The 11,458-nt window shown below is 42.6% G+C and overlaps 1 protein-coding gene across 1 annotated transcript; it reads right to left on the reverse strand.

The window, feature by feature from the left end:
* Positions 1 to 4,476: 4,476 nt before the first annotated feature.
* Positions 4,477 to 8,199, reverse strand: LOC129846927 (interferon gamma 1-like). The gene is made up of 4 exons (XM_055914742.1): positions 8,071 to 8,199; positions 6,330 to 6,389; positions 5,959 to 6,162; positions 4,477 to 4,626 (listed from the first exon to the last, which is right to left on the reverse strand). The coding sequence occupies exons 1-4, from the start codon at positions 8,197 to 8,199 to the stop codon at positions 4,477 to 4,479; spliced, it is 543 nt and encodes a 180-aa protein (XP_055770717.1).
* Positions 8,200 to 11,458: the final 3,259 nt, after the last annotated feature.

The raw sequence follows: 11,458 nt of genomic DNA on the forward strand, positions 1-11,458 counted from the left end.
CTGAAATGGCCGTGTTTTCATGAATTGAATGATATGAATCTTAAAGTGCAGACAAAAACAGGACAAATGGACACCTGAAGAAAGGTAGAAACAGTCACTTTCCCAACGTAAACGTAACAACTGTCTCACAGCTTCCTCACCTACTGGTCACCATGCTTGTTCACGGTGCTTTTTATTTAAACATTATTTAACATATTTATTTTAAATTTAAGTGCAATGTAATTATGTGATGTAATTATTTATTGTAATGAATATTTATCAACTTTGTATGAAGGGAATTTCCATTGGTCCTATAACAGTGGTAATGTTGTACTATTTAATATCATAGTTCACAATCAATGGATGAAATGTACTGTATTTATATCCTGGGAATAAATTCTCCTGAAAATATATCCTGTTACATGTCTTGAGTCTGTTTTTTTGTTTTGTTTTTTTAATCCAGTTTTCAAATTAGGATTCTATGTTACTGAAGTGCTGTTATTTCTTAATTCTCTTCGTCTTAATTAATGTGAATCCTTTTTTAATTCTGGGTCATTTTAATAATGGATGTAGAAGGCAACCAGTTTATTTCCTGATGTGAATGAAATTATGCTGAGTCACATTATTTCAGATTGTGGTTCTGGAGATGTAAAGGTCAGATCATTCATTTGATTGTGTCCTGAGATGAGTGTGATGTAGGAACCTTTACTACAGATACCACATTTCCGTGTTGTCACCTGACGTGTATTGGGGTTGCGCGTCCGGTCTACACAGAAAGCCCAACTTGTCGTCCTTTCTGAGTTGACATAGATGACCTTCAATACTAGAGATGAACCATTTCTCTCTCATGGAAACTGACAAGCATCTGTTGAGTTCCAGTGTAAAGTTGATACATGCACTAGCAACTAGCAACTAGCCTGAATAAGCAAAAGTGGTTCATGAAAATAAACCATTTTCAATAGATAGTTAAATCAAACCACATTCTTTCAACATCAATATTTGTCTGAATGTAATGCCGCTGTCCCCCCTTTGAAAGAGCCTGGGTGTCAATGAAAGATAGCATTAGCATCTATCTGTACTAGCCTCAGCATCTATCTGTACTAGCATCAGCATCTATCTGTACTAGCATCAGCATCTATCTGTACTAGTATTAGCATCTATCTGTACTAGCATTAGCATCTATCTGTACTAGCATCAGCATCTATCTGTACTAGCATCAGCATCTATCTGTACTAGCATCAGCATCTATCTGTACTAGCATCAGCATCTATCTGTACTAGCATTAGCATCTATCTGTACTAGCATCAGGACTAACTAACTAACAACTAGCAACTATCATCTACTGTAGCAACACAGAAGTCAACAGACAGGGCTCTGTCCTCTATCAACACAGAAGTCAACAGACAGGGTTCTGTCCTCTATCAACACAGCAGTCAACAGATAGGGCTCTGTCATCCAGCAACACAAAAGTCAACAGACAGGGCTCTGTCCTCTTCATCTCGCAACACAGAAGTCAACAGACAGGGCTCTGCCCTCTAGCAACACAGAAGTCAACAGACAGGGCTCTGTCTTCTATCAACACAGAAGTCAACAGACAGGGCTCTGTCCTCTATCAACACAGAAGTCAACAGACAGGGCTCTGTCCTCTAGCAACACAGAAGTCAACAGACAGGGCTCTGTCCTCTATCAACACAGAAGTCAACAGACAGGGCTCTGTCCTCCAGCAACACAGAAGTCAACAGACAGGGCTCTGTTCTCTATCAACACAGAAGTCAACTGACAGGGCTCTGTCCTCTAACAACACAGAAGTCAACAGACAGGGCTCTGTCCTCTAGCAACACAGAAGTCAACAGACATGCATACCAAACTGAACTTTATTGCATCACCAAAGAACTTCCCCAGAACGTGTCATAACTACCTGTTTCCTAGGGATTCCAACCCATGACCCCATGTTCTTCTGCAAAGAAAAGGTGTTCAGCGGCCGTGTGTTGGTGTGTATTTTAAAGGAAACCTCGCTCAGTCAGGGAACCCACAACCTCCCACCTCTATCGTTTCTGCCTCTGCCTCAACTATATAAATACTTGTCTGTCTTAACCTCAGCATCAGTCAGCCAGACACAGAAGAACAAGACTTGGGTAGTGTCAGATACAAGGGAAGAAGACCCAGTTAGACTTAACAAGGTTATGATGTTACATACAGTTGAAGTCGGAAGTTTACATACACCTTAGTCAAATACATTTAAACTCAGTTTTTCACAATTCCTGACATTTAATCCTAGTAAAAATTCCCTGTGTTAGGTCAGTTAGGATCAACACTTCATTTAAGAATGTGTAATGTCAGAATAATAGTAGAGAGTGATTTATTTCAGCTTTAATTTCTTTCATCACATTCCCAGTGGGTCAGAAGTTTAAATACATTGTCCATTTTGAAGACACATTTGCGACTAAGCTTTAACTTCCTGACTGATGTCTTGAGATGTTGCTTCAATATATCCACAACATTTTCCTCCCTCATGATGCCATCTATTTTGTGAAGTGCACCAGTCCCTCCTGCAGCAAACCACCCCCACAACATGATGCTGCCACCCCCCGTGCTTCACGGTTGGGATGGTGTTCTTCACGGCTTGCAAGCCTCCCCCTTTTTCCTCCAACCATAACGATGGTCATCATGGCCAAACAGTTCTATTTTTGTTTCATCAGACCAGAGGACATTTCTTCAAAAAGTATGATCTTTGTCCTCATGTGCAGTTGCAAACCGTAGTCTGGCTTTTTTATAGCAGTTTTGGAGCAGTGGCTTCTTCCTTGCTGAGCGGCCTTTCAGGTTATGTCAATATAGGACTCGTTTTACTGTGGATATAGATACTTTCTACCTGTTTCCTCCAGCATCTTCACAAGGTCCTTTGCTGTTGTTCTGGGATTGAATTTCACTTTTTGCACCAAAGTACGTTCATCTCTAGGAGACAGAACGCATCTCCTTCCTGAGCGGTATGATGGCTGCATGGTCCCGTGGTGTTTATACTTGCGTACTATTGTTTGTACAGATGAACGTGGTACCTTCAGGCGTTTGGAAATTGCTCGCAAAGATGAACCAGACTTGTGGAGGTCTACAATTTTTTTTCTGAGGTCTTGGCTGATTTCTTTTGATTTTCCAATGATGTCAAGCAAAAAGGCACTAAGTTTGAAGGTAGGCCTTGAAATACATCCACAGGTACACCTACAATTGACTCAAATTATGTCAATTAGCCTATCAGAATCTTCTAAAGCTATGACATAATTTCTGTAATTTTCCAGTCTGTTTAAAGGCACAGTCAACTTAGTGTATGTAAACTTCTGACCCACTGGAATTGTGATACAGTGAATTATAAGTGAAATAATCTGTCTGTAAACAATTGTTGGAAAAATGACTTGTGTCATGCACAAAGTAGATGTCCTAACCGACTTGCCAAACCTATAGTGTGTTAACACGACATTTGTGGAGTGGTTGGAAAATGAGTTTTAATGACTCCAATCTAAGTGTATGTAAACTTCCCACTTCAAGTGTAAGCGTTGATGTTAAAGGTATAAACCCAAGTGTAAGTGTTGATGTTAAAGGTGTAAACCCAAGTGTAAGTGTTGATGTTAAAGGTATAAACCCAAGTGTATGTGTTGATGTTAAAAGTGTTTAGGTTGGTGTGTTTGTTCCTGTTTCTGAGGACGGTGTGTGGGCATCCCAAATGGCAGCCTAGCCCCTATATAGTGCATTACCTTTGACCAGGACCATATGGGCCGCCCATTTGGGACACGGCTATTGTGTGGGCCACAGCCGTTGTCTGGGCCCCATGCAGGGGAGGGTGTGTGAGTGTGTGTGTGTGTGTTTGTGTGTGTGTGTGTGTGTGTGTGTGTGTGTGTGTGTGTGTGTGTGTGTGTGTGTGTGTGTGTGTGTGTGTGTGTGTGTGTGTGTTTGTGTGTGTGTGTGTGTGTGTTGGTGCATGAGTGTGTGTACTGTGTTATGCAGAGAGCATGGGATTGTCCACTGTGGGAGTGTGTGTAGATGGATAATATCAGTCATCAGAATTGTTTCCTCAGTGTTCATTTATTCAGTCATAGAATTGACAGATTTAGCATAATCTGCAATAAATAACAATTTATAAAAAAACATTTTCTAGATAATGAATAATAAACATAAATTAACAACATCTATTGATTCAAGAAAAATAAATCCTCTTAACAATGATAATATACCATTGAGTATTGTGCGTCATTTCATAGATTAAATAAATACATTTTATAAATAGATGTCCAGTTGAGGCATTTTGTATCAAGGAAATATGTAACTTCAAAATGTATCTCCACTGTGTCTCCGGGGGGAAGTTTCCCCGAGGTACAGATCTAGGATCAGCTGCCCCTCCCCCAATCCTAACCTTCACCATTAGAGGGAAAATGATAAACTGACCCAAGATCAGTATCTAGGGGTAACTTCCCCCTACACCTAGCCTTCACACTAGACACGGTTGGTCATCTACATGATGCTTGATTTGAGCCTCTGGGCTTGCCGTCTCTTCCTGCGGTTGTCCTTCTTCAGATGGATCTTAAGGGCCAGTTTGGAGGCTTTCTCGTAGATGGTAACCAACTCGGACAGAGCCTTCCCCTGGACTGTGGGGTCACTGGTCTGAGATAGAAGATACAAGCATTAACTATCAGGTTATCAGTTCATCAGGTGTCACTGGTCTGAGATAGAAGATACAAGCATTAACTATCAGGTTATCAGTTCATCAGGTGTCACTGGTCTGAGATAGAAGATACAAGCATTAACTATCAGGTTATCAGTTCATCAGGTATCACTGGTCTGAGATAGAAGATACAAGCATTAACTATCATGTTATCAGTTCATCAGGTGTCATGATGATGGTGTCTATACAGTAGACTATACTACAGTCATGATGATGGTGTCTATACAGTAGACTATACTACAGTCATGATGATGGTGTCTGTACAGTAGACTATACTACAGTCATGATGATGGTGTCTGTACAGTAGACTATACTACAGTCATGATGATGGTGTCTATACAGTAGACTATACTACAGTCATGATGATGGTGTCTATACAGTAGACTATACTACAGTCATGATGATGGTGTCTATACAGTAGACTATACTACAGTCATGATGATGGTGTCTATACAGTAGACTATACTACAGTCATGATGATGGTGTCTATACAGTAGACTATACTACAGTCATGATGATGGTGTCTATACAGTAGACTATACTACAGTCATGATGATGGTGTCTATACAGTAGACTATACTACAGTCATGATGATGGTGTCTGTACAGTAGACTATGCTACAGTCATGATGATGGTGTTTATACAGTAGACTATACTACAGTCATGATGATGGTGTCTATACAGTAGACTATACTACAGTCATGATGATGGTGTCTATACAGTAGACTATACTACAGTCATGATGATGGTGTCTATACAGTAGACTATACTACAGTCATGATGATGGTGTTTATACAGTAGACTATACTACAGTCATGATGATGGTGTCTATACAGTAGACTATACTACAGTCATGATGATGGTGTCTATACAGTAGACTATACTACAGTCATGATGATGGTGTCTATACAGTAGACTATACTACAGTCATGATGATGGTGTCTATACAGTAGACTATACTACAGTCATGATGATGGTGTCTATACAGTAGACTATACTACAGTCATGATGATGGTGTCTATACAGTAGACTATACTACAGTCATGATGATGGTAGCACAGTGCTTGAGGATAATTCATCCAGAAAGCTGATGATTTAAATGTTGCATAGTCCATGGGATGTTTCATTCTAATTGACATATCCTTAATTTCATTTAAACAAAATAAGTTCATGTCATTGCTATGTGGCTTCATCTGCTAAAATATGAAGCGATGACCATGTGAAAGTAGACGACACCAGATCTGTGTTCTGCTTCATGGAGGGAAGCTCACCTTGACGGCCCACAGGTTCTGCAGGTGTGTCCTCAGCTCAGGTATCCTCCCGGGGAAATAGTGTTTCTGGAGATGCTGAATTTTCCCCTTGACATAATTCAGACTGTCCCTCACTTCCTGGTCCCCCGTCTGGTTCAGCATCTGACTGAAGATACTCAGATACACGTCCAGAACCACACTCATCAGCACCCTCCGCTCACTGTCCTGAGGGAGGGAGGGAGGGAGGGAGGGAGGGAGGGGAGGGAGGGAGGGAGAATACTTTTAATATTTTAAACGTAGTTTTGTGTCCAGCCTAGCCCAAGGGTAAGCTGTAGTTCCACATTGGTGATGTTAGCCTGAAGGGGATAACAATGTGTAACTATATATCTGACCTCAAACGTGTCCTTGGGGAAAACAGGGTTCCCGTTGAACAGCTGGTCCTTGGAGATTGTCTGAAAGAGCAAGACATAATGACAATCAGTGGTGTTGCTTTTCTCCTTCAACTTGGTGCAGTTTATTGTGTATAGTGGGCTCTTCTACCCCTAATCACAAGTATAGTGTCTGTCAGACCTGGGCTAAATACGTCAAATAACTTAAAATACACAATTTAGTTTGTCCGGTACAATGGCACCAATGGAATAGTCCCAAAAGTGCAAACTCCAAGCTACGTCTAAGCTAAAGCTCACCTCAGATGGAAGTGTTTGAGCCAGGTCTGGTGTCTATGGGCCTACCTGGAAATGCAATGTTATGATGATGTCATCATTTTCTGTTTCATTTCAGTCTCACTGACAAGTCTTTCCTGCTTGGGCAGGAAGTGTGGAACTTCTCTTGGTTTTAGTCAAACATTTTATCTCTAACTCATCAACATCCAATGTTCTCCCTGTTCTGTCCTACTGTTGGCCTCCCATTAGGAAGGAGATCCTCCTGTTCTGTCCTACTGTTGGCCTCCCATTAGGAAGGAGATCTCCCTGTTCTGTCCTACTGTTGGCCTCCCATTAGGAAGGAGATCTCCCTGTTCTGTCCTACTGTTGGCCTCCCATTAGGAAGGAGATCTCCCTGTTCTGTCCTACTGTTGGCCTCCCATTAGGAAGGAGATCTCCCTGTTCTGTCCTACTGTTGGCCTCCCATTAGGAAGGAGATCTCCCTGTTCTGTCCTACTGTTGGCCTCCCATTAGGAAGGAGATCTCCCTGTTCTGTCCTACTGTTGGCCTCCCATTAGGAAGGAGATCTCCCTGTTCTGTCCTACTGTTGGTCTCCCATTAGGAAGGAGATCTCCCTGTTCTGTCCTACTGTTGGCCTCCCATTAGGAAGGAGATCTCCCTGTTCTGTCCTACTGTTGGCCTCCCATTAGGAAGGAGATCTCCCAGTTCTGTCCTACTGTTGGCCTCCCATTAGGAAGGAGATCTCCCTGTTCTGTCCTACTGTTGGCCTCCCATTAGGAAGGAGATCTCCCTGTTCTGTCCTACTGTTGGCCTCCCATTAGGAAGGAGATCTCCCTGTTCTGTCCTACTGTTGGCCTCCCATTAGGAAGGAGATCTCCCTGTTCTGTCCTACTGTTGGCCTCCCATTAGGAAGGAGATCTCCCTGTTCTGTCCTACTGTTGGCCTCCCATTAGGAAGGAGATCTCCCTGTTCTGTCCTACTGTTGGTCTCCCATTAGGAAGGAGATCTCCCTGTTCTGTCCTACTGTTGGCCTCCCATTAGGAAGGAGATCTCCCTGTTCTGTCCTACTGTTGGCCTCCCATTAGGAAGGAGATCTCCCTGTTCTGTCCTACTGTTGGCCTCCCATTAGGAAGGAGATCTCCCTGTTCTGTCCTACTGTTGGCCTCCCATTAGGAAGGAGATCTCCCTGTTCTGTCCTACTGTTGGCCTCCCATTAGGAAGGAGATCTCCCTGTTCTGTCCTACTGTTGGCCTCCCATTAGGAAGGAGATCTCCCTGTTCTGTTCTACTGTTGGCCTCCCATTAGGAAGCAGGAGTCTAAAGTTTGCTGATGCAAACACAGCCAGTAGAGGCCAATTAGCTGTCGTGTCTGTCTGTCTTTCTGTCTGTCTGTCTGTCTGTCTGTCTGTCTGTCTGTCTGTCTGTCAGGAGAAACCCCTGTTTCCCCAGTTAATAATGTGTATGATACTTACAAAGTGGCCTGTCAGTTTGTCTATGTTGCTCTTCATGGTAACTGATGTGTACTGAGCAGCATTACTCCATCCTAAAGTCATCCAGCCCATCAAGCAGAAACACATCACAGCCCTTGATAACACATCCATGGTCCTCAACCTCACGCTGAAGATCCCTCAAAGCTCAATAGTCCTCAATCGGTGTACGGAAACTTCAGTCAAAGACCTTGACTTGAGTTGACTTAACGAGACCGCCTTGTATCTGACACTACCCAAGTCTTGTTCTTCTGTGTCTGTCTGACTGATGCTGAGGCTAAGACAGGCAGGTATTTATATAGTTGAGGCAGAGGCAGAAACGATAGAGGTGTGAGGTTGTGGGTTCTCTGACTGAGCGAAGTTTCCTTTAAATCAAACACCAACACACGGCCGCTCAGTAACACCTTTCTTTGCAGCAGAGCATGGGGTCTTGGGTTGGAATCCCTAGGAAACAGGTAGTTATGACACGTTCTGGGGAAGTTCTTTGGTGATGTGGGTATGATGAGGGGGAAGAGGAGGAGAATCAGGAGAAGGTATGTGGGGAGGGGGACGTCTGGGTTGAAGTCATCTTAGAATGAACAGGTGAAGAGCTTTGTTGCGTCCCAAATGGCACACTATTCCCCTACATAGAACACTACTGTTGACCAGAGGCATGACGGGCGGTTCGTGATTAGTGGTTCTGGCTGATCAACTAATGAAACTGTGGTGTTTCCTCTGACTGGCTTTGTAGTAAATGATCCATGTGCTGATGTAATACTGAAACTAACACCAAACTAACACTCTTATGAGGTAATGCCATTGATATATTCCATCTGTTGGTCTCTGTAGGCATAGTTCTCTTTCATCAAATGGCACCCTATTCCCTATACTACTTTAGACCAGGACCCATAGGGGTAGTGCACTACTTTAGACCAGGGCCCATAGGGGTAGTGCAGCCTAGGAACAGTGGGTTAACTGCCTTGTTGTACCTTGTCAGCTCGGGGATTCGATCTTGCAACCTTTCGGTTACTAGTCCAACGCTCTAACCACTAGGCTAAGGCCAAAGTTCATTCATTGTGTCTGCTGGCATTACAGAGGCACAGATAGCAGAGCAGTGGAGAATGTCTCTCTCTCTCCCTCTATCTCACTGTATCTCTCTCTCTTTCTCTCTCTCTCTTTCTCTCTCTGTCTCTCTCTCTCTCTCTCTTTCTCTCTCTCTCTTTCTCTCTCTCTCCCTCTAACTCTCTCTGTTTCTCTCTCTCTCTCCTCTAACTCTCTCTGTTTCTCTCTCCGTCTCTCTCCGTCTCACCCCAGTCAGTGTGCTAGCTTCCTAAAATGGCACCCTATTCCCTATTTAGTGCACTACTTTTGACCAGGTAGTGCACTATATAGGGAATAGGGTGTCATTTGAGACGCATGCTGTATCAGCACTCAGAAGAGACGGGGCCCTATGTGGTGTGAAACAGGAAGGGGCTTGGGCTGTCATGTCACTTATGAGTAACACTGTCATAGAGCATTTCTTAGAAGACTTCTGTGTTGCTAGATGCTAGTTGCTAGTTGCTAATGCTAGTACAGATAGATGCTGATGCTAGTACAGGTAGATGCTGATGCTAGTACAGGTAGATGCTGATGCTAGTACAGGTAGATGCTGATGCTAGTACAGATAGATGCTGATGCTAGTACAGATAGATGCTGATGCTAGTACAGATAGATGCTGATGCTAGTACAGATAGATGCTAATGCTATCTTTCATTGACACCCAGGCTTTTTCAAAGGGGGGACAGCGGCATTACATTCAGACAAATATTGATGTTGAAAGAATGTGGTTTGATTTAACTATCTATTGAAAATGGTTTATTTTCATGAACCACTTTTGCTTATTCAGGCTAGTTGCTAGTTGCTAATGCATAGATGCTTGTCAGTTTCCATGAGAGAGAAATGGTTAGGGTTGTGGGTGTCACTCTGTCACCTCAGAAAGGATAACAGGTTGGGGTTTCAGCGTAGGTCGGCCGCGCAACCCCATAACACGTCAGGTGACAAAACGGAATGGTGGGATCTGAAATAAAGGTTCCTACAACACACTCATCCTGCGACACCACCGAATGAATGATCTCACCTTTACAGTTCCAGAACCCCGGGACACCACCGAATGAATGACCTCACCGTCATAGTTCCAGAACCGCAATCGGAAATAATGTGACTGAGCACAATTTAATTCACATCAGGGAAATAAAACTACGAAATGAACCCAATACTCAAATATCACTCACTGTAAGAAAAACTGTAGGTCTACTAAGAAATAACAGCACTTCAGTAACATAGAATCCTAATTGGAAACTGGATAAAAAACACATTTTTAAAAACCAGACTCAAGACATGTAACAGGATATATTTTCAGGAGAATTTATTCCCTGGATATAAATACAGTACATTTGATCCATTCATTGTGAACTATGATATTAAATAGTATTACATTACCACTGTTAAAGGACCAATGGAAATTCCCTTCATACAAAGTTGATAAATATTCATTACAATAAATAATTACATCACATAATTACATTGCACTTAAATTTAAAATAAATATGTTAAATAATGTTTAAATAAATAGCACCGTGAACAAGCATGGTGACCAGTAGGTGAGGAAGCTGTGAGACAGTTGTTACGTTTACGTTGGGAAAGTGACTGTTTCTACCTTTCTTCAGGTGTCCATTTGTCCTGTTTTTGTCTGCACTTTAAGATCATATCATTCAATTCATGAAAACACATCCATTTCAGGTAATATATGAAATGATATGGATTCATTTACTTCTACCCGATGCCTTTAATGAAGGTGTTCGGTTGTGTTTTTATTTCTGCAGGTTTTGCACTTGAAGTGGATACCGGCAGTGAAATGACATCACACTTTCCTAATGTATTACAGTCTGTCGTCTCCTCTGTCTTCAATCAGTCAGTTGGTGGTTCTGTCTGGTCTCAGCCCTGTATGGCGTTCTTGACTCTCGGATGGAGAATGGTCCCCAGCTGGGAAGCTCTCTGGTAGACCACTTTGAACTCGTTCACAGCCTTCCTCTGGACAACAGCATCATTGGTCTAAACAGAAGTGACAACATACATTTAGAGAGACGTCATCATCTTGACCTGACCAGTGGAGTGTCCACACTTGGAAGACGGCATTCAGACAACAATGGACTTTTAAAACTATGAGACACACAAGCACACATTTACTCTCTCTCTCTCTCTCTCTCTCTCTCTCTCTCTCTCTCTCTCTCTCTCTCTCTCTCTCTCTCTCTCTCTCTCTCTCTCACAATCCTGACTCATCACAAATGGTACCACATTCCCTATGTCCAATGCAATGCCTATAGGGCTCTGGTCAAAAGTAGTGCACTATATAGGG

Source organism: Salvelinus fontinalis, unplaced genomic scaffold (genome assembly GCF_029448725.1).
Source record: "Salvelinus fontinalis isolate EN_2023a unplaced genomic scaffold, ASM2944872v1 scaffold_0653, whole genome shotgun sequence".
NCBI lineage: Eukaryota > Metazoa > Chordata > Actinopteri > Salmoniformes > Salmonidae > Salvelinus > Salvelinus fontinalis.